At 43.2% G+C, this 24,290-nt stretch overlaps 1 protein-coding gene across 17 annotated transcripts in view; it reads right to left on the bottom strand.

Annotated features, from left to right (window-relative positions):
- Positions 1-386: 386 nt before the first annotated feature.
- ADGRL3 (adhesion G protein-coupled receptor L3) overlaps positions 387-24,290 on the bottom strand; it is a gene marked incomplete at both ends in the record, with an annotated part of 303,667 nt that continues 279,763 nt past the window's right edge. For 10 of the 17 annotated variants that reach the window (XM_079534783.1, XM_079534785.1, XM_079534788.1 and 7 more), the window contains 2 exons: positions 387-1,186; positions 22,271-22,367. In XM_079534783.1, coding sequence (XP_079390909.1) covers positions 387-1,186; positions 22,271-22,367 — 897 coding nt within the window. Of the gene's footprint in view, positions 1,187-3,380; positions 3,433-6,734; positions 6,864-22,270; positions 22,368-24,290 lie in introns of all 17 variants that reach the window. The other 7 variants (XM_079534777.1, XM_079534778.1, XM_079534780.1 and 4 more) reach the window with 5 other exon arrangements.

Here is a 24,290-nt window from a genome sequence, read left to right as displayed (position 1 = left end):
GCATTTTTTTTTTCTTTCTTAAATCAGGTCCTCAGTATTAAGAGCAACACAGCATCAAGGATCGTTTAAACAAATACAGCATAACTTGAGAAGGCCACGAAGTGTGCCGTTATATGTCCTATCTCTTTCATTAACATAATGAAGTCTGTCTGAAGGGAGGGAGGATGGGAAGGAACTGGGGGGAGGGAGGGGGCAGCAGTTCCTGTTCTCTCCGGGCTGGCCTAAAAATTCCAGTAAAAAAAGTCTGAGAGTTTCATTTCGCTTAGAACAGCATGAAGATTTAGGAGTACACACAATATTACCACTGCTTGTATTAACTCAGAACAGTAAACCGAGCGTTACGGAGGGGCTGTGGGTGTCCGTTTGCTTCATTTTTGCTTAACCTTCTATAGACTAGTGACCAAATGAGCGGGTCCTTTCGCACTGCCGTCCGGGGAGGTTCCCTCTTTGTTCGGTGGGACTATAAAGCCGTCGCTGCTGCCTCGGCCTAGCTGGTAGTACGTGTGTAGCTGATGGACGTGGTTCCTGGAGCCGAGGTTGGGCATGCTCTTGTAGTAAACATCATCCGCGTCACCGCTTTTTGCCGGCGGGGGGTCGGTCTGGGTGCTGGCGGCAACGCTTTCCGCCACGGGCATGCCGGCCAGCGTGGGCATACTGGTGTACAGAGAATCCCTGTTGGGTGACTGGAGGTCGTCTGTGTGCTCGTTGGTCAGCAAGGGGAAAAAGCTCTCGCTGTTGTCCTGTGGGATGCGCCGCCGGCTGTAGAGATGGGGCTGGGGGCCGTCAGCCGAGTACACACGGGGGGGCAGCAGCGGGGCATCTGACTCCTCGTGGATGAGCTCCAGGCCCAGGCTCTCCTCGTGGGTGAAGGAGGTGGCGTCGTCCAGCACGATGGCGTCGTCCTCGCTCCCGCCGCCCACGCTGTTGACGAGTTTGTTCATCAGGTTTCGGCTCTGCTCGCTGGAGCGCTCGTGGTTGTTCAGGTAGGAGGGGATGTAGTTGGAGGTGAGTTCCTTCAGGATCTTCTTCTCGAGGGCGTTCTCAGTGTGGTTGTACCCGCGGTCGAGGATTTGCACGCAGTTGCTGAGGTACTCGCCGCTGGCGATGCTGTAGCTGTTGCCGTGATTACCATTCAGTGGTAGAGTATCCGTGACACTTGTATCCCTGGCATTGTTCAGAAGCCCCTCTGAAAAACATTACACAAGAGAGGGTGACTTGTACAAACAGGACACTCACGCGGGACGTGCACACTCACACCCTTCCTAGGCTGCCACAGGGCCAGGGAAAAGCGAGTGGCATGCCTTCTCACACTAGGGAGACTGCTTCATCCCAGGTGTGAGGGTGCAGCTCCACTTCGCTGCCTTAAGGCCTTGCCGCTGATTTAGGGTCTCGCTGCTGGAAAATGGAGGGCAACAGCTAGCAGGAGGGAATAACCTCTCCCTGCCAATATTTCCTCTCGCTGTTGTGCACTGCTGCTTCCAGAGGGTCTGGGATTTGCTCTGCATGTTCCCTGGGAGCTGAGCGATACATGAGCCTTAACTGGGCCAAAGTGCCCTTGCTGCAAGGCTTTGGCAATTCACCCCAGCTGAGGAGAAGTATTTGCTGTGCAGGTTAATCATCAGCTGAACTTCACTTGGGACTGCATCCTTACTAGCTTCGGAGGGGGGAAATAAATCTGCACTCCCTATCAGAGGAAAGGCATGAGTGCTCTGCTAAAGGCAAGATTTGTGATTAGCTCATGTGGCCAGCACAGGGCCACAAAGTGCTCCTGTCCAAAGCATTTTTGGAAGAAGACTAAGTATCCTACCCCTCATGGCACAAGGGCACAGCCAAAATGATTTACTTGATCTTGGTCAGGTGGGAGTTTCCTAATGCAATTGGTACAGGGGACAGCTGTAACAGGGTCTTGCACAGCCTTTAAAAATACTTTCCATCTCCCTTTCCAAGTGAAAGCAGAGATGGAAGGTAGAGCAAGTACCATCACTGCCACAGTATGGCAGACATGGTGGGACACACACTCGGGTTGTTGGGACATTCCTGAGCCTTTCCTGCCAACCTTCTTCACTGCCTGCTGTATTTGAACAGGCAGCCCAGGGAAATATATATGCCTGGCTTGCACAAAGAATGCACAGACAGCTGCATAAATGAGACCTCTGAATTTCAGCAATGAACTGTCCTGCTTGCTACTGTAGCACTGACTGCTGTCTCATTTTTACTGGCCTGTCAACACAGCCAGCACAAGGCTGGGGCTTGATGCCATCCTTACTGACTCTATGGGTTATGGTGGAGGAGGTAGGCAAGGGAGAAGTAACCCAGGCCACAGGCAGGTTAAGCTGTCACACACTGTTTTTTGTTTTTGTTTTGTTTTGTTTTGTTTTGTTTTTTTATCATGGCCAGCAAAGACAGACATGGGAAAGCACAAAATCCCATATCGACCTTTCAGCTAAGGGCTACGGGTGTTGCCGAAAAATCATAAGCAACTCCCAGCAAGCAGCAGTGGATTAGAGGAGCCATTAGCCGACAATTTAACAGTTGCTCTTACCATGCTTGGTACATGGCATGTGTACCTTCTGAAAATACAGGATTCGGTCTATATCTGCGATGTCGTAGTTGTTTGCATGACAACAGCTGGAAAGTGCTAGTGCAGGCTTTTTTCTGTCTTTTGAGTAAAATGCCCAAATGTATCTGTCGTCTTTTAGGTTTCTAAAGCTTGGAAGGTGATGCCGTATCCTGGGTTTCCAAACAAACAAGGGGGCTATGCAAAAAGTCAACTAGCTATCACAGACATAGAGCAAAGCCGCTTATTTTCATGTTGGAAGCTCTCCAAATGAGCCATGATGTTTGGGAAGAAATGGGAAGTGAGCATTTCAGGGGGAGGATCGTTTGCAATGGGTGACGGACACGACAGCATCTGTCTGATAGCTGAGTGCCGTATGCATTTAGGCACCAAGCAATGCTTCCGCTGCCAATGCATAGAGCCAGAGGCTGGGAGGGTTCAGAGGGAATTAAATGAAGGCATCACATGTGAAAACAGAGTGAGGTCTGCAATGAAACGAGCTGTATAAAAATACCATGACCTCGCAAATCAAAAGGTGAAGTTTAAAAGAATTGCACGCACAGCTAAATGAGAAACTAGTTTGGGTAAATGATATCACAAAAACGGGAAATAAAAAAGGAAAGCATCATCTAATCTTCACTATATATATATGTACACACACACATATATATATACACACACACATACGCACGCATACACAGATAAATACATATGTATATTCATATGCTTTAGATTCTTTTGATTTCAAAACTGTGAGATGAATTTCCTTTATTAACTACATCATCTATATGTGATGCAATAAAAGTGAACTAAAAAAAATTACATTTGATATGCAATGTTTAGCTTTACTCCCATACTTGTCTCTCTGTAGGGCTCTAAACGACAGCATGAAGAAAAGGAAAGAAAAAACAACAAGTAAGCTTACAGCGACAGTAGGAGAAACATGAGTAAAAAGCAAATTGATGATGTGCAGAAAAGAGAGTTAACGGAAATAATTTTCACTGCCCAGAGTACATGAATTTGTTACATGGTTTATTTCAGGTTAAAAATATTGACATTTTAGACAGAAAAGTATTTTACCCGCAATATCAATGCACTACAGTTTTATTGAAAATATAATCACATTTAAAACTTTATCCAATGCCATTATAAATGTTCAGCGTGCAATACATCAAGAAATAATCCCTGGAAATGTTAAGAGAAGTCTAAAGCTGGCAATGGTCATGCTTGAAAAGACAGGCACTGTCAATGTCATTTCCAGAGTCTTAAAATGAATGGCTTTACTTACTGTTAGTTCTAATAACCCCTGGCAGTTGAAACTGAAATCCATTTCCTTGCTAAACTGTTTTGCTGTCCATCCTTTGCAACAGCGCTTTGCAAGAGTATGACTTAGCTCATCATGGGGCTGTTGGCATTTAAAAAACTTTCGCAAGGAAGCGTTTCCTTTCTGTTCTTTTTATAACCAAACACATGGAAAATTACATGGAATTTGCAAGCAAATGTGAGAGAAATAGTAGTTCGAATAATGGCATCTCTAAATGAAGCTGTTGAGAAGGGTTAAAAAAAAAAGCAGAGCCAGAGATGAAGATGAAGAGCCATTGTTAAGTGTCAGCTTCTCACTTTGCATTGGTCTGTGGGACACTGTGATTTAAGCAGAGCTTGTTACGTGATTTCCTTCTTCTCTTAAACTTATCAATCACAAAAGCAGTTAGGCCATTTTGACACGCTTATGTATCCAAGAGACTGAGTGAGTACATATCCATCAGATGCAAAGGGTAGTGAGTGCTTCGCATGTGCCACGGGGTGCCAGGCTCCTCACCTACCATCTCCTCCTCCTTTTACACTCTGTCCTGTGAAGGAATTGGTTTTGTCACTAGTACATGGCCTCTGGCCTGTTGGGTTCTCATTCCCAGCTTCTTTGCAATGCTTTTTAGGGCTCCCAGCCCCTGCTGAGACAGGGCAGCTTCAGCTTGAACAGAGAAGGTATTTTAAAGCACGGAACTGGAGAGGAGGAAGGGGAGACCACCCCAGACTCCACATTTGTCGTCTTTATAGAGTCCTGTCTCTGTCAACGGCCAACAACAGATGTGGCAGATGAAGGTGCAAGAAAATCATGTGGAATGAGTTAGTAGGCCAATGTTAGCTAGCATGCCTTCCCTGCACTCCAATCCCAGCCCTTGTAGATGGTGACAGCATCTACTTTTACAATGTGTTATCATTACTTTAGCCAGGTTGCTGGTGCAGCGCCCTTAAAGTGCAGAGAATCCAAATGGGTTTTGCTAAGTTTCCTTTCCACTGCTGGTTCTCCTAATACGCACACTTTGTAATGGAATGCTTTGTCCTAAGATAATAGCCAGTTTGAAAAGCAAAAGCTATACCACTTTCTTTGATCATTAATTAACTTGCAGCCTCCTGAACATAATGGGTCGCATTCTTCTGCCTCTGAAGTCAAAAGCAAAGCTCCAGTGGCTCAAGTGGGATCAGTAATGGTCACACTTTCTTTAATATACTAGGGATGTAGGCTGGGCAACTTTCTCTGTCATCCATCTGGCTGTGTTGCCCTGAATAGCATGTTCAAATCAATAACACTATTTGTGGAATAATGTACTGTTAACTCCGGTAATTGTATCAGAATGCAGTCTCATTAACTAGAAGAACATAAGATTATCAAAATGCATGTAAAACCTTTTGTCACATTTCCGCTCAAATCACTTTTGTCCATTTGAGGCCCCCAGACCTGAACCTCAGGACTTGCCTTAAGTTAGATACTGACCCAGCGTTACCTGCTGCCACTTGATTTAAAAGTCCCTCAAATCTCAATATTATCACGCAAGAAGACATACAGAATATGAAAGCTTGTTTTGACATTTGTGATACACTAAAGATCTTAAAATTCAGAGCATTTCATGCTTAACAGTAGCCCCTTTTTAGAAGACATTAGTGGAAGCAAATTTATTGCACAATGTTAGCATAGCTTAAGAAATTTATGAACAACAGAAAGGTCAAACACATGTGCTTCCTTGTGGACTGAATGAAAATACCCTAGTGATATAGTTCAATATCTATGTCTGTTATAAACAATACACTGCTATTTAGCACAATGGGGGTTTTACTGCTTCCATTATAACCATCATTATTCTCCCTTCCTTAGGGATCCTTTATGGGAAATGGGCTCCTTCATTAAAGGGGAGAGGTGAAAGAGCGCTACCCCCCAAAAGAAATGGTAAAGCAGGATGGAGCTGGAAAGCTCCACACCTCAGCTGCTTTTCCATCCTGGTCAAACACCTCAGCCTGGCCTGGGCAGCAGCATCAGGACAGCAGCCTACAAATACTGCCCTGTCCCCACAGCTGGAGCAGAGACACACACACTGGTGACAAGAGAATGACCTCAGAGAGGGAGCCTCAGCTGAATACGACTGACTCTACCTGCTCACTTCTCGTGCACAGAACAATGTGTCAAGAGCTCTGAGCTTCCCTACGCCTTTTTCCATTCCTTCTTTCTTTTTACTTTGTAATAGAATATACAAAATGTATTAATGCAAAGAGCAAAACATTTTCTCCAACGTCTAAACTCTGCTCTTTGGAGCTGACCTATGCTCCTCTCTTCAGCTGTCATTTTTTCCTACAAATCAAGGGCATTTTTGCTTTGTTTGGCATTTTTTTCTTGTGCAACCTCCAGCAGACATACTGGTGTGCTGCTGACCACATTTCTCTCTGCCATTTCAAACAACAGCAGCTTTGGTGTCAAAGGCCATTTTAGCTTCACTTACCTTCAGAGGTGTTCCTGCTTCTGAAATGAATGGTTTAACAAGGAAATGTGCAGACAACAGAGAAATGGATACATCTGACAATACACACACACAAGACCAAAACAATACAAAAGCAAGGGGATTAAAAAAAAAAAAAATCAAAATCAAAACCACTGTGAAAGTTTTGAGTAGAAGTGATGAGTGTCTCTTAAAGTGAACTTGATTGCTCATGGAAAAAAGCCTACACAAAATGGAAAAATGCACTGAAATGAAAGAAAAGGGAGGATCGTTTCTGTGCCCAGTTCCAAAAAAACAAAGTGTTTGGGGGGGGGGAAGAGGGGAAGAAGAAAAAAAGAAAGAAATGGGCAAAAATAAGCCACAGAAAATGGAATTCTCACTAGAAAAATTAGAGAGAAACTCCAGCACACCTTGTGCGTTGTACATGCTGACAGAAGGGTTGTTATAGACCGCCGATTCCCCGAGCAATGTATTATAAGGGTTGTTAGTGCCATGAGGACGAAGCAGAGCATTGGTTATAAGATGATTAGCCATGGCTCCTGGAGCAGCCCGATAGGAAGACAGAGAAAAAACAAAAAAGGTCAATCAGGCAAATGTGGCATAAAAAAAAAGGAAAAAGAACATTCAGAATGACAACAGTTGAATTAGTCCTGATTAAAAGCAGCCAGCTAATTAGACTTGAGAACTGTAGGCCACTAAAGCAGCACAGATGTTACTGACAATGCACAAATCCAAACTGATGCAAAAGAAAATGGATCAGAAAGCAGATAAGCTACATTTATGGTGGTTCCCCAGTTGCTCGGAGTGTAAGCAAGGCTATGCCCACATGCTTGCTACAAATAAACAAAGAAAGATGGCAGCCTACACAATGGCGGGGAGGTGGGGGGAACTCTCCAAAAAGTGCCAAATGAAGAAGAAAAAACAAAAAAGACTAACATAAAACAGCACATTCAGTTCCCACTGTGGCCTAGGATCTCTCTTACTGGTCCCTTGAAATGTATTTGAAACTGAAATAGTATAATTAAAAAGAAACGACGGAAAATGCAACCTCTTCAAAGCCTCTCAGCACTTATTGGAGAGCTCTGCTCTGGCCACCAGTTTCTTGTATCTAAGAGTATGAGTTTACTGCAGCTCCTGCTCTCAGGGGCTGTCCAGTGCCTCCTGGCAGGCAGGTAATGAGAGCACCTCGGCCTGGCAGGTGTTGCACTTGGGACTGAAAGCAGACCATGGGGACATATGTTTGGAGAGTCCCTGTTTTCCAAGCAAACATCTTTTTGCCTTCCTTCCTGTCATTTCTGAGTACGCAGCCAGCAGTCAGCCTTCCCCTTAGGTTTGCCCCTTGGAGCTGCAGATTCTGGACTTCTGCTTTTCAGGATCATCACAGCTTAGCAGGTGGATGCCAAGACCCACCCTATTTCCCACCACAAGCATCAATCCCTGAAGCAAAGCCTCCCCCCTCCTCTTGTTGACCTGCGGGACTAAAAAACCATTAAACCCTTGTCCTGTTAAGTCTCCCCTGGGATCCAGAGAGGCAGCTGACTCAAAAACTCACCCCAAGACAATTCCCACTCTCATTGCAGGAATACTCAAGGGCATAAAGTAATTTTCATTTACTTCCTGGGCTAGAACACTAGAACAAATCCTTCCTACTAGGAAAACAATTCTTAAATGGGGCAATTCGAAGGCTATCAGCAGGCAAAGAGAAAGGGAAGGAGCACAAAAAACAGACCACCATCTTTTCCCCAGCCCAATCCTCTTCCAGGGCACCAGAACCTCCATCCCAGACCCCCACATCCCAGCTTGGCCCCTAGCTGGAGTGGTAGGGTTAACTGGCTTCACCAACACCTGCTGCCCAAACCCAAACAAGTGATTGGAAAGCAAATTCCTCAACACCAGCCACTCTTTTGGGGTCATCTATGTCACCTATGGGTTGCAGAGTCCACCATCTGCCTCTCTTGGGAGTAAAGAGTAAAGGTGGCCCTGTGGCGTGGTAGAGGCGGGCTTTGCAAGACGCTGATGTTCTGGGGTGCAAACTCTTCTCTGCAACTAATAACCTGGCTTCCTCCTTTTTTTTTTTTTTTTTTTTTTTTTTTATGCCATTGCTGATAATATACAAGCCCCAGGTCAGTTTCTCAGAAGCAAGCTCTGTGAAAGCTCACGCCAACAGAGCATTTCAAGAAAGCAAAATCTGTCCTGCCTCTCCTTTATGTTTCCCCAGCCCTTCCCGTACTGAGGCGAATGGCACTAGCGGGTCACTTGGCCTTTTGAGCACAGAACAAGGTAGAAGGTGGCGCTGTATGAGGGCTGCATGCCAGGGAGGCTCCTGCATGGATACATGCAGCTGCAAAAAATACTGGTTTCTCTCACCTGATGTTTTGGCTATACTGATGTAAAGCAAGATGAACTGTTGTGTTTGGAAATAAGGAAACAAAGCTGTCTCCTGTAAAAAAACATTATATGAACACTTAACTAAGCAACCTTGAATATAACTCATTGTCAAATGAGTCAGTCCTTTTGTTCTGGTGACGCGTTTATCCATTACTATCACATACTGGATGAAGACTGTAGGAACAACTTCTCTTCTTGCACTTGTTTTATACCAGTGTGACTACTAAGGACATTAAAGTAGCCTCCGCTTTTATACCACTTCCAAACAAGCTGGGCCGCAAAAGATTCAAAGAGAGACTCACGTTTATACAAGTAACAGGAAAGTCCAGAGTTAATGGCAGTCACAAATTCCGAAGTGATGTAATCCTTCCATTTGAGATTTACCCCAATTTCCAAGTTGGTTGCCATGAGATTTGATATGGAGAACAAGGCTGTACCTGCCCCATGGCTTTGAATGCTTTTGCTCAAGGTGTCTTTCAATGGCAACTACAGAAAGAAGCATCTCACGTGATGTGTTGCTGGCCTGATCTTGTCTAACACATCAGGTTCCCACAACAAAGACAGTGATGCTTTTCCCAGGTTTGTACCCCACCTGTTGCCATGCATGAGCTGATCCCGCTGCAGCTTGAGCTTGGAGCAGTGCACGGCAAGAGACAAAAAAGGACACATCTGTGTCAGTACACAGCACCTGGCTTGCCTACATGCACCACAGGGGCCCTCTGCTGCCCGGTGGGCTCTGAAACAAGCTAAATTCACATCAACCTGGTCCTTCTGGACTGTATGAACTAGATCGTTCCTGGAAACTTTTAAAGCAGATCAGTGATTCTGACTACAAACACTACAAAAAGTGGAAAACTCAGAATAAGTCAGTCATTTTCAATTGCAAATCTGTGTACAAGAGGCGGCTTTGTGTAACAAAACAGCCACCCATTTCTATATGCAGACACGAAACAAAAATACCACATCTTCTGCTTTCCTTTCCCTTTATTTGTGAGGGCGTTAAGATTTTTTAATTTACTGATCTAAATGTCACTTTTGAAGTCAGTTTTGAGTAATTCTCCTGGTGCAAAGCCAAAGTAAATCCACTGATATCTCTTTCTGATACCTTTCAATATTTTGGGCACTGAGCAGCAGGCTCCCATCAGGGTGGGCTGCCCACAGCAAACTTCACTCTTTGTGTGTGTCATGGAAAATACAACCTCTGGCATCTCAAAAAGAAAATTATATATGCCTTGTGTTCATTAATCTGGGGTCTTGTTTCTCCTTAGCTGCTTTAAAGCTGCAACATTCCCTGCCTCAAAGGATTGAGGGAGAAAAACTGCATTCAGGCTCCAGAGAGCTTGAAGTTAAAGCTTAAGATAAAACAATAATACAACAGCCGAATCCCCATTATTGAGTTTCTCCTTCCCAGGAGGGAGAAAGAAAAAGGTATCGCAAGCCATACATTTAAGTATCATCCTGCCATTTTCATAACACTTTATTATTGCTATAGCAACCACCAGGACTACTGGGAAAAGCAGATTAAGTCTGCAGATGAGGTATGAGAAGAAGAAGCAGGTGGGCTACCCATGAAAATGGCTATGGTAATAAACAGCTAGTGAAGTCCAACAAAGAAAGCCTGGGATCAAAACACATGCCTTCTGAAAATGCTAAGAGAAGATGCAAATAGGCCTATTTGGCACAACCTGTCATAGCCTTCCATGTCATGACACCAATTACTCCCAGCAAATCATGCAGCCCAGCATCATCCTTGCTCTGCAGCAGTTCAGTGGTAACATCCCCTAAACAAATTCCTCCTCTGCCATTTCCTGAAGTACCCAAGCCCAGCACACAGTCACCAAGCATGCTTTTCACTTTTTTATTTGCTTAGTTATGCTGCCTGGCTTCAGTTCAGCTGCGCTGCAACACCTTCAGTTCTGCTAGCCAAAGGTAATCTACTGAAAGCAAACTCACCTCATTCCCAAACCCACCTTGTGTTGTGTGCATATGGGCATACCTGCTCTTGGGAGTGGGAAAAAGATGAGGCTTCAAGGCCAAAGGCTCACATGGGAATTTCCTTTTTCACAGGGATGAGAAGTTCACAAACAGAGCCTGCGTTTAACAGCAGGAATTTGGTGCGTGAGCACAACAGAAAGCTGCACCTTGTTAAACAGGTACAATTTAAACACTCAACTAAAAGCAAAGGGCAAAAAGAAATATGACAAGCGTATGCCACTAGACTCTAGGTTGTATCATTCAGGAACAAAATTCAACTAATTTCTTGTAGGCAGCTGGCTGACAAAGCCATTTAAAGGCATTTAAACTAACTTGAATCATCTGCGTGGTCTGCTTAACAGAAGGGGAAACGTATCCAAGTACTCCTCCAGCCTTTCTGAAAATTAATGTCATGCAGCGTGGCCTAAGCAGGTTGCCAATGGCTTGGGCAGCACTGCTTTTTCAGGGTCATCTGCCCACATAGGTAAGGATACCCTCACATGTCTCTTCTGGCTTTGTATCTTTTCAGAGACTTGCCAAAACCAGCTCTTGCCTTGCTACATGCATTTTAGCAGGTTGGAAGCACACTGGGGAAGGGAAGATTTCCCCACTGCTGAGAAGGCATGCCAAGAGTGCAGTTTTGCAGAGAAAGTAGACTAAAGCATTTAATAAATGTAAGCTGGTGAACTAGCGAATCAATCAATTGAACATTTCAAAAATGCCCAGAGAAGCCCAGTATTTTCCAAATGAAATGTTTTTCTTTTTTGTTTCTCAAGACTGGTTTGTATGAAAGCTGACTTTGACTCTCTTATGATGTCATCTTTTCATTAGAGTAAAAACTAAAATAAATAGTTCAGAAAAGGCACATCTGAGTTGTAACAAAATATTTCATTGCCTCTGACCCGAGAGTCCAAAAATGTAATTGTTCTTGTTACTTTTTTGGTTGTTTCCTGAAAGGATGTAATGGTGTGCTTCTGGTCAACCTTAATCTTTATCTTCTTTTCCCCATTTGCCGTCCACACAACTCTCGCTGCTCCCATCCCACAGGATAGAGCAGGGAGCTGTGCCCCTGCCCACTTTGCCTCCTGAAAGCAGCCAACTTATCCTTCTGTCCAAAGACCGCATAAATCAAGACCGCTAGCTTCTCACACTTCATATATTGGACTTCAGACCACCCTGCAGAGAGAGTAAGGCCCAGTCCCCAGAGTTACTGCAGTGCCTTGGCTACCAGCGAGACTAGTTTATCCAGGGCACCAATGATGTGGTTAGAGATGAATCTTTTCCTAAGTGTCCATTTAAAAACAAAGAAACAAATAAAAACACACTGCCTTACTCTAATCATAGGAAGTAACTCACCTCCTTAACTTGAACATTACTGAAATAACCTTGCTGCACAGATCTGTTTGTAAATTCTTGCTAGCTCTGTACATCATTGAACATTAACTTATTCCATTTTACTCCCAGGCCAAGAAAATACATTCAAAGCAGGTTTGCATGAGTCAAAGCTCCAGTCATCTCTGTGACTTTTCTTATCAGCATTCAGTACTGCTCTTTACTGTGTTGCGGACAGATTTTTGAAGTATTTTAAAAAATCCTGGTCTTCTGCATGTTCTCTTGTAAGTTATTCAATTAATATAACTATGAAAAGTGAAATCACACACATTTGCTGAAGGACAACAGCTATCTTCAGCATTCTTCCTCGTTCCCTTCAACAAACGCTCTGACGTTCAGATTTATTGACCTGTGTTCTTATAATAGCCAACAGGATTTAGTTAATAAACTTCAATAAACCTCCCTATTAAATTTCTCTCAAATAGGTTTGTTGTCACTTGCAGCATCTAATCTATTCATTGAGAAGCTATTAATACTGACTGCAGTGAAATGGAATTTCAGCAAATGAGATTGTTAAGCTCTGGGCCATCTTCTGTGAAATGAAACATTCCATGCTTTTATGCAGACACAGGGCAGGGAAAATAGCTCTTTTTCCCTTTTTCCCTCCTTTCTCATGGAATGATTTCAGATGATAAGATTATAATCTGCAGGCCATGTTCAAAACATACTGCTAGTCCACATCAACTTATAAATGTTTGCCGTGGGACAGAGGCCATCGTTCCACTGATTCCTTCTCAGCTGCTTGAAGCAGAAGCACATTCCCCAGATGGGACATTTCTTTTTGCCACTGCTGCTCCTTCAAAGAGTTTATAGTTCTCTACACCTTGACTGCACAAAGGTGCATTATGGCTCTTTATACTTACTGCTCACCAGATGCAACTTCTTAATCAAGACATTTGGAATGCCATGCCTATGGTGGAAACTGGCCTGTACTTGCAAGAGTATAAGCAGTCATGCTTTCTTCCTTCCTCCACAGTCATCATGCTAAGACTGCTCTGCAGCAATACTCTGCTGGATCTGATAGTCCCCAAAGCCTGCTCTGATTTCAGAAATTGCTTTGCCCTTACTTTTCCTCTTTAAATCTGATCCACCTAATGACTGAACTTCCAATTATATGGCTGTCAATCCTAAAATCAAAGCCAGTTCATAATATCTCCCAAAGGAAGAATGCCACGTCACTCACTGAAATCACTGCTACAAATCTCAGCTAACTCTGTCCCAGGCAGCAGAGAGGCAAAATAAACCAGAAGACAATCAGCAATGGGATTCATTTCACACGTAGGCAGAAATAAATTTTTTAAGTTTTGATCCCTGATGCAGAAAATCATATTTTTCCTGGCATATGTAAGGCTGATTGAAAAAAAAAACAATCACAAACCATGAACAACTGAAAAAAGAAGTTGAGGCACTTGCTAGTCCAAAAGAATACTGCATTTTCCTTACAAATAGAAAATATTCATTTGCTTACAGCTACCCGGAATTCATCTCTACTTCATATAAGATTATCAGGATGATTCATTTTGAGGCCAGATGCTGACATTTAGTTAAACCAACAGCCACGTAGTAGGGCTGCAGAGATTTATGTCTTGCAAACAGAAATTCCTCCAGGTTGTCTCAGTGCATGTGGACAACTCCATCCAAATTTGTGATCTGTCTGGGAGTGGGACCCAGGCAGTGGTACTCGTGGGGTCAGGGAGAATCAGGGGTTGATATATATGCTCTGTAATGGTTGCAAAGAAGGAACATAGAAGCAGGGGACAAAACTAAAGACTTAAAACTAAGGCAGTTTCATCAGAAAAATGCCAGCGGCAGTGAGGTGGTAAAGAAACAGCCACAAACACTGGGCAAAATGGAAATTTTAGAGTCCTGACATAAATTAACCTTCTGAAATTCCTGTGCTATTCCCCTTGTTGTGAGCACTGGCACACACAGTATTTGCAGTACTGGAACGGTAAGTGCTCTTGAGCATCACCATCCCCAGAGAGAGAGCAGAAGCCACAGCACTTGAGAAACTGTGGCTAGATGAAATGCTAGAACAGAGCCTGCAGGCTTGCTCTGGATTAGTGGAGAGATGCCTCAAGGGACTCTCAACCTGCTTCTTGCCCTCTGACTTCCACCAAACATCCAAGGGGCACATAAGCACCTCAGAAAAACACTACTCTGCTCTCAAGAGGCAGCCTCAACTGAAAAGAAACAGAAATGGAACTGCTAATCATACCGCCAAGGCCGAAGGAGAGCGGGTTCACATTCTTGTTGCTGTTTGTGGCTAAATCGGCTGCCTCCAGGCTCCAGGACTGCTGCCTGAATCCCCTGCAACAAAGCCTAACCTTCCCAAGGCTGGGAGCTTTGCTAGTCGCTGGGAAGGGAAATGCTCAAAAATAGTCTGCTGGAGTCCCTTGGGCTGGTACAGCGGAACACACCTGCTGGCTCAGCAGTGGTGAGCAAGGCCAGTATCAAGCACAGACTGCAGAAATGCTAGGCGCTGGGGGAAAAGTGCCATGCCTTTGGTTTAAAGCAGTGATGATGATAAAGTGAGATTTGCACATTGGCAGATGATGGTCTCCAAGTGGTCACTGAGGCTGCAGCTTCTACCAGAGTCATCACAGGCTCAGCTTTGAAAAGTCCTCTACATTTCCCTCCAGAAGACCCTGCCAACCACTAAATATGTAGTGCAAAAAAAGAAAACAAATGGAAAGAAAGCAGTATTTATTCTCTAATACCTTTAAGCCTGAACAAGAGTCACTGGTATTGCTCAGAGCAAGCAAGAGCTGTTTAGCCAGACTGTGACATATCAGTGGATGGCGCCCTTTGAATATCCGATTGAGATGAGTAGAGGCATTCCTACCTCTCCCAGAGTTTAAGTGCTTTCTATTTGTTTTATACTCAATATAAATTCAACAGAAATCTGTCTGTCATGCCAGTCACACAAATCCATCAAGGAGAGAACAAGCATCTTGAGATAGACTGACACATGACAAGAAGAACGATCCTGCAATCCAAATTTCTACCCACCCTCTGCTTTCCCTAGGCACTGACAGCAAAGGGTCAGCTTTGCAAATGTGCTCAGATGAGCAAGTCATTCTTTAAAGTGTATGGAGAAATTTATCTTTATTTAAGCTCCTGAACAGGGGCTGACACAGCTCCGAAGCCAGAACTAGAAAAATGCTGAACTGGGTTAAGCCATTCCTGAGCAGTTTGTGTTGATTTTCCATTTTGCTCTTTCTTTCCCTCTGCTGGTCTCTTCTTTTAACCACACCATAAGTCAGACTGTTTTCACTGCTGTATTTCCAAATTATGCCCTAGCTACTACATGCCAATCCTACGCAGACAGCTAAACAGAAACATCTTCATCTCACCATACAGAAGGGGAAAATCTGGGGACAGTAACCCAAACTAGTTTCACTTCAGTGCCCCAGTGCAAACCTGCAGCTACCACCTTTTGGAGTGACAGACTCTGACCAAGGCAGAATGTCACCTTCTATTGTGTTTTATAAGGAAAAGCTTCCTAAAAATGCAGGCTGATATGGCCACCTGAAGATAATTTAAAACTTCCCCCCCCTAAAACACACACAGTCATCCCTGCTGAGTTAACAGTGCAGATATGGTTTCAGCATGGAAATCACAGCTTAATTATATTTTTGAGTGGGTGGTAGGAATTTGATGGGAGATTTCATTTAGGAAACAATCACGTCTTGGGTTAGAAATCAGGATATTAATGTTCTTCATTTTAATTTTCCTCTCTGACTCAGATTCCCACTGTTTGAATTTGAGCTCAATTTGTTCTGTTCATTATGAAGAAATCCACATGAATTTGACATTAAACTGATTATCTCTGAAAACAGTAGCAATAATTTCCCTTTTTCCTGTGTATGTTTCAGATTATGTCTTTGTGGTTGATATAAAAACGCAGGGGAGAAATAATAAAGCAAAGAGAAATCAAGTACTTATGCTGGAGCACTACTTACAATCTGAAACACACAATGACACTTAGGCATTTGGGAGGAAAAGGCAAGGGACGGGGACAAAAGAATACCCTAATTTCCATTTCCCATTTCAGAGCATTTGCATGGGAAAAAGAGGAGTGAGTATGGCTTTCCTAGCCAGGAAAAATAACAAGTGCACTAATATTGGGGATCCTGGAGCTTCACAATGACTTTTTCATGCTTGTTTTTCTTTTTCTTTTCTGGCCTTCATATACCCATCCAGAATCTAAGGTTTAGTAGAGGCTGCAAGTGTGCATCCACTCTAATAAACAGACTCCTAAGGCCAAAAGGAATAATTAAATATTTAAGACTTGCCACCTTGCAGCAGGAGTTGCCAGAGGTCCTGGATTCCGATCTTGCACCAGCTTATGGGATCTTGATGGCACTGACTCAACTTAGTGGCCTCCATAAGTCTCACGTGTGTTCCATATCCCCTGCTCGGCACTGGACTACAGTCCTTTCCTTCTGTCTATCTCCTACAATCTTGGACTGTGGTTGTAGCCCAACTTCCAGCCTTGTCTTTACGCCCATCCCCTGCTGCTCTGTGCTAGCCCCTGGACTTGGTTCATCCTCCCACCTTCTCGAGGGCTGTGGACAGACCCTGTTACCAGCATCCATTTCTGCCTAATGGGTTCAGGCTTTAGTGGACGGTGCCCTATGCCTTTTAGTTGGGTTCCTCTTGTTTCCCAGCTCTTCTCCCTCATGCAGCAGCTCTGTTCCATCTGCTTGCAGAGCTGCATTTCCCTGATGTTCCTGCAATCAGGGAAAATTGGAGCAACGTAGGCCACTAATAAAGCTCTCCTGGAGACCTCTGTGGATGGGGTTAGCAGGGGCTGTGAGCACTGCCTTCGGGATGAGAGAGCATAGAGCCAAAAGACAAGGGGTGCACATACTCATGTTTCTACAGGAAGATTGGCATTGGAGCATTAAGCTTTATTTTAAACTATTAAACCTGCTCCTTAGGTGCAACTTGCTGTTTAGTTTGAAAGCCAAGATTGAGGGCATTACAGTGAATGCAGAGCATTACAGTGGGGCCCAGCACAACAATAGTTTCTATTTACAAAGAAATGTGGTGGCTCTGTCTCTAGTCCATTTATTTTCCCAGAGGGAAAAGCCACCAAGATATTGTAAGTGCTTGCCACCAGTGAAGATACAGTTCCTCTTATCTGCTAACTTCAATGGATACATGCGGCTCCAACAGTACGTTTTCCTGTATGAAAACACTACCTCATACCATCAACAACGCTTTCCTTTTTCTCTGCTGTTCTCAAGCCTCACCTAAACAAGAAACACTCGTTCCTTTAACAGATAACTCATTTTTCCTCTAGAAGAAAATATCAAATCTCCAACTTGAAAACCTGAAGGGTAACAAAGTACCATAGGGTTCATGATGGTTTTTTTCTCTCTCAGCTGTCTCATATCCAGAGAGAGACAGTAATTATTGTTTTACCTCTCACCTAAGACATATATAAAAACAGGCTCGAGTTGCATTGCTGTTTTGCACTACAACTGCTTGTTTGCAAGGCTGTCTGAACTACTTGAATGCTTTTTGACAGTAATGCTCCCCAGGTGCAAACAGACCTGTTCCTCATGCTTAGAAGGAGGCCACTTAGATGTCCCCAGAGCTTGGGTCTATGCCATACCAGCAGTGTTCAAACAGTGTATTTGCAGTGGTCCCTTGCAATCTGTTCCTCTTTCCATCAGCACAGTGCTGAGTGACATTCCCTTTCCACCTGTGTGGACTGCACAGGTACATGACTAGATTTCAGAAGTACAAGTGTAACAGAACTGAAACAACAGTAATGACATTAATTGCTTTTAATCTCTGCTCTTTTTAGCAACTGTCTTTATCCCAACCACCAAAGAATCTCCTGTTACAACCAAGCAATTATCTACTGTCTTCTCCTGATGAACTTGCTGCTTTCTCTACCTTCTACTTTTCAGCCTTCAAGGAAACAATTCCACCCTACAGGTATCTCAATATAGCTTTTTGGTCCAGTTTTTCAGCATTTTGTCTGAGTGTCTGAATCAAGACCTCCTAAACCTCCCAAATGCTGTTTAGGCAAAGGAAGATATTTTTTTTTTCCATTCACAAAGTCATCAGCTTGGTTCAGGTTTTACCTCACTCACCTTTTGTAGCTCACTCCGAAACAGCTTGCAGTTATAAGTTCAACAGTACTACTATGCTCAACTCTTGCACTGTTTCTGACTTGGGCAGGCTGTCACCCAGATGTTCAGCAAACCACATCTGGGCTGCTAATTCAACACTTCTCTATAGCTCCAGCATTACTTTGCCATGTGGTACTTGTCTGAGCTGAGTACAGCTCTACAGACTTGGCTCAGGTGTAGCAAAGTTTAAATAACTCTGCATCAGACTTAGACTTGGGAGACCGAAGTCAGCTGGAAGCCATGGCATTCATACCACAGCTGCATCAATTCCTAGTCAGGCAAAGAGGATAACAGAACACAGACTTGGGGACTTTGCAAACACACTATTCCACAGTGAATTACAGTCTAGTCATGCCTAACGTAAATAAAGGCCAGTCCATGCTGTGTCACACATGAGACATAGCAGAAGAGAAATGCAGAGAAAAGCAGACAACACTGAAAGGATCACAAGCACAGGGAGATGAAGAAACTCCCAAAGTAATGTCTGCATTTTTTATCCTGCAGAGACTGGAGTCACAGATAAGCTGGAGAACCACTGAGATGAAGACACTGAAGCAGTAAGTCCGTCCCAAATTTTCAGTGCTGAGAGAAGCACAAGATGGATGTAAAATAGATGGAAGGAATACTCAGCCAGATCCATGGTGGGAAAAATGGCAAAGTTGCAGAGTTGGAGTGTGAGGACCAGGAAACCCCCTACATCTTGAAGCAGAGTAATTGTCTACAGGGCAGACTAGCATGTTCTTCTTCTGACAGTAGAAGTGGTAGAGTGATATAACCCCAAACACACAAAGCCATGATGAGCAGAAAGGGGGAATGGAACCTAAAACAGTTTGGACTAGTCTGTAACTGAAAGTTGCCTTCAGTAGATACTTGAAATGATCGTGTATGTCTTGACAGTCAAGAGTAAGTATTGGTTTCATTACAGAATGTGTTACATCAGTTGAGTTTGGGAATGTGCTGGAAATTCCCAGTAGGATGAATGAGAATAATATCATGCAAAACAATATCACGGCACATGGCATTTGCAGGGGAAGAAGGTAGCAGACGAAAGAGGCGCTGGAGCTGAAAAAAAGCTGCAAGGAATGTGACATCTGCTAAATCAGATAAAGATACTGCTATGTGTCTAAAGGAAGGACGTGCCGTACAAGCACAGTATTCCAGACTGACACCCATGATGTTCATGGAAGAAGGAGGCATATGAAGTGGGACAGCAAATGCTAATCATAATACAGGAAAAAGGACAGCAAGGGCAGACTTATCTGGGACATCAACAAGCAGTAGGGGGTTGTTAGTATTGTGAGTGTGACCAGGGAAAAAAGGTTTAGATGAAAAAGTACCCCAGTTAGAGGATGTGACACTGCTGTCTGCTTTCACAACAGGAGCACGAAAAGTCAGCACCAGCCTAGGAAATGCAGGAGTGAGGCAGGCCAGGAGTTGGAGGACAGGATGATTCTCAGGAGAAAGGATCATTTTCTCTCTGCTTTAGAAACTGGACTGTTGACTGAAGGTTCTGGGAAAAATACCTGTGCACAAAGAATGTATAATTTGGGATAATACAGTTTCATGTAGAAGGTATCTAGGCTGGGAGGGCTGGAGAGAGACTTCTGAAAGGGTATACAAGCCTGCTTTATCAACTTCAGGCCAGGAAAGATACCAACCATATAATTCAAGACTTGTACTTGATTCCTCTGAGGTTTAATTGCACACTTGTAAATAAAACATTAATGAAATGTCTCCTTTAAAGCTTGATATATATTAAAATATTAAGAGGAAGACAAGAACTGTGAAAACCACATTGCCCTACTGGTTTGTTCAGGCTTCAGCTCTCCTGAGGGAGAGACTGAAGAAACAATTTATACTTTATGCAAAGCCCTAGGACCATGAACACTTCTTTCCAGGCAGAATAAAAAGGATAAAGTGTGAAATATCTGGGGCACGCTGCAGCAGGATTTCTGTTGATGTCAGGTGTATTTTCCTAGCATAACTGACCACCTGCTGCTTCAGAGACACTGACTCCCAAATAAATGTTTTAACCTCCATTTTGCAGATCTACCAAAAAAACCCAAACCAACCCAATAAACAAAAACAATAAATTGCATGCCTGCTTGTGTGAAAAAGAGGAAGGGTGCCCCAGTGTAATTGCACAACTTATTCAGGATGCTTAAGCATCCCACCACAAAGCATCCCTTTGAAGACAGTTACCAGGCTATTTCTGCAGTCTGTGGAGATATGCAGGCCCTTTGGATGATTCATCTCATGTGATGGCACACAACAGAAATAGCTGGATGAAATCCACTTTGAAAATGCCTCCCCCAGCAGTTCATTTCCCAACTGACCTTTAAATAACAGGTACATCTACCAGTGGGCTCTTGCCACACAGGGATGGAGACTACACACTTAAAACTTCTTCACAGCTTTCCCAATTTACAGCCATACTCCCATCTTTGCACAAAAAGAGCCAAAACTGAAAAAGGAGACACCTTTTTTCTGCCAACAAGCCCAAGATGCTGTTTGCTAATGCATTTCCCTTTGTAGCCTCAGCTGCACTGGAAAACAAGGAAAATTCTGTGCTAACTAAAGGAGTGAACAGTTCATGTGTAACACATTCTGGACTGCTGCTGAGATGGATGGCAGAGGGAAATGGTGGTTCTCTCTGTAACCTTTGTACAACTGATCCCCCACTAAATTAGCCCCAAAGAAGCCTGCTTGTAGCAAAGATGGAGAGAGATCCAAGGGCAATGCACACAGTTAAATCAATATGAACAGAGGCATTTGCAGTAATGGCATCTTATGGCCATCTTTATCAACAAATCTCCAGTGCAAAATGAAACTACACTAGCAAAACACCTTTGTAGTGGGTCGAGAGATGAAAGTACACCTCCATGTTAACTATGCTGCCTTCCCCTTTGCACTGATTTGGGAATACATATATAATGTTAAGAAAATTGAATCATACACACTTAGCACCCCTGCACTCTGCAGTCAACACTACTAACAGCACAGTCAAAATTCTCAAAGCCTATCCTTACACTGTTACATAGGCAAAACTCATCCTAAAATCAGTGGGAAAAACGGGTGAATAAAGACTGGAAAAGAACCAAAGTCCCAATTCAACTCTCAGCTGATCTGTTCAGCGTGACCATCAGCAATGGAAACACTTCCCATTTTCACCATCATGATTACAGTTGGGCTCAATAATCCAAGTTTTGCCTCTTCTTAATTCCAGCATAAACTGGGTAGAGATGCAAAACAGAATTTAGCATCTAATTTCTCAAGGTTAAGCCATAAGGTAATCGTAGCAAACTGGAAACAAATCAGTCTCTGAGGTTTTTTTCCCTCCTCTTACTGCCATTTTCCCATAACTGACTGAAAGGACTTTTTTTTTAACTAAAGTTCTTATTTCCTCTAGTGCCAGGCACCACATTGTGTTTGGCATGCCTCTATTTCTGTATGTCTCTGATAGCCTTTCCTCCACAGATGTCTATATAAAGTTCACATTAGTCAGTTCTTCCAACTAGGTATGAACATCAATGCAGACGATTTTGTTCCAAGCACACAGCTTTTCTTACGTATGTGCTCTGCTGTTCATTTTTGCTTCCACAGAGACCACAGAATTGCTACGTACCCAGAGCAATCACAATGTCTGCGATGCTTAACACAGGCAGTATGCTCTCATAACGGCACATTTTCACTGTCAGCAATGAGGCCTGACACCACAGCAGCTTATGGCAGTTTGCTGGGGGAACATGGAGGTTTCTTTTTGACGACGGGGTTGGTTTTTTTTTTTTTTTTACCTTTTCCTAATTCCCTTCCAGAAATGACATTCCTTGAAAATGCATGTGTAAAAATAAATGAAGAAAAGAAAACAGGAAACAACCAGCACAAAACCTCCTCACAGTTAATACCGTAACATTTCTTGTGTAAATGATTAGGGTCTCGCACCATCTGAAGTGAGGAGAAAAAGGGGCAATATATTTGACTCATTACATCCATTACAAGAGTTAGAGATACAAAAAAGAAAAAAAAAAGGTTATAGTTACCTCTGTTGAGTGAAGCTGAACTGTTTATATCTCCAGTAATGAAGGAAGACTCGGACTGCTTTCGAACTGTGTCATTCCACATCCTACGAATCCGGCTCTGAAGAGGGATTGAACCACAGCAGGTAATGAATTTTTAGCAGCCGCAGATAGGTTTCTTTCTGCCTCACTAAAGATGGGCTACTGGGGTGCCTAGCTCAGGATGAGACTTGTTTCTATCCAGCTGTAAGCAAGCAGTTGCTGTTTGGTTATAACCATCTTGTGCATACCAAACACTGCCTGCCTAACTTTATAACACAAACGCCTCTCTCAAATAAGAAGTGCATAATAGGATTGCTCATTTTGCTTACCTCTTAATTAAAAAAAAGCAATAGAAATCACTTGTGAGAGGAACCCAAACCCATGCAAGCTCAAGATTTACCAATATTGCACCAAATAACTGAAAAATAACTTACACACAGAAGCATGCACATTTCCCATATTACCTAGGATAGTCTGTGTCAATTTTCTGCAAAGCATTGAACAGTTGCTTTGTTTCTTGGTGTCCCTGAATGCGTGGAAGTTTTTGTAGCTACTATCCATATTGGGGAATGTAGGCAAAAAAAAAAAAACAAAAAACAACAAAAAACACAGCAAATGAGTAATTTCTATTTTTCCCTACTGAAAAATCCGTAATGATTTTGCTATCAGTGTTATGGCTTCTGCTGGTGGGGAAACAATGTCCCAGACATGTTGGTCTTCTGTTTTGCTTCTCAGACATGAAGCAGAGCATTTACTTTTGTGGCTTTTACACCACTGCCTTGCTCTTTCCCCACTAGACCTTTCAAAAAAATCAAAAAGTCAGCTGTGCACGTCTTGTGAACATCCTGCTGCAGACCCACACCTCATCTCACACAGTATGTTGAATGTATTCCACAGCTACATGAAAGGACTGCTAGGCCATCTTGGAGATCCAGAATGCTGTTTGCCACTGTGGCAGACTATGTTTCTCCTAGTCAGTGAAAAGCCAGTGCTCCCCATAGCGGGGTCTTAGCCATGTGAGATCTTCCAGGGCTCACTTGGTCACAGCTTCTTCTCCAGTCATTAACCACGTACAAATGGCATCTCCTAAGCATGTATTAGTCCTCTACAAATTGAACCAGAACATAACATGCAGCCCATGGACTTATATAGCGGTTCTTTTTCACCTGGGCATTTAATCTATTGCATTCCTCTGACATGATCCATATGGATTAACTATTCTGTACCCTAAGTGCTTTTCAGAGGAAAAAACAAAAGAGATCTAATGAGTTGTGCTCCTCTTGGACTTTTCATAAGTCAGGAGTGAGATATATTCTACAGCGCAGATCTCCATCTACTCTCTTTCTCCCACAAGAGGTTTCTCCTGCCTCTGATAGGGCTCAAACACTTCCACTCTTTCCAAGAACAAGCTTGTAACAGAAAATAACCAACCACAGTACCTCAAGCACTCCCTGTGACAAGGGGACTGTCCTCAGGAGTCAGTGCAGTGCTGAGGCTGCCAAGGAGGAGGCCCACATAAATGTTACTGGATACAGTATCTTTGTATGCTATTGATTACTGTGGGATTTGATGGCCTACTGGGGAGAAGCTCCATATTCTATTGCTGTTATTTGCCCTGTATTACATTCACACCTAAGTAAATGCCAAAGTGGAGTTCTTGGATGACATTTTGGAAGACATTCAAAATAAATAACAATTTGCTCCAAGACATAAATCACAAACTGTGTTTTCCTGGGAGGTTGTAAACTGGTATTCGCTGCATGTGTTTCATAGTTTAATAGCTGAACTGTCACATATAATTACTTCCATTAGTAATACTGAATAAATTTGTATTTGGTTTCTATTGATTAAGAAGTAAGCTTCTTCATTCTCCATCCTTCCATAAATCTGTTCCTGTACATACAAGTTAGCTTGAAAATGACTAAAAGTACAAGCTACACAAAATATGAAACTTAGGTGACCAAAACATAACAAATCCTGTGACTAAATGAGATAATATGGC

This window comes from Tetrao urogallus (assembly GCF_951394365.1).
Source record: "Tetrao urogallus genome assembly, chromosome: 4".
In the NCBI taxonomy this organism is placed as follows: domain Eukaryota; kingdom Metazoa; phylum Chordata; class Aves; order Galliformes; family Phasianidae; genus Tetrao; species Tetrao urogallus.
Note: the sequence above shows the minus strand (reverse complement) of the source record. Positions and strands in the feature narration are given on the sequence as shown.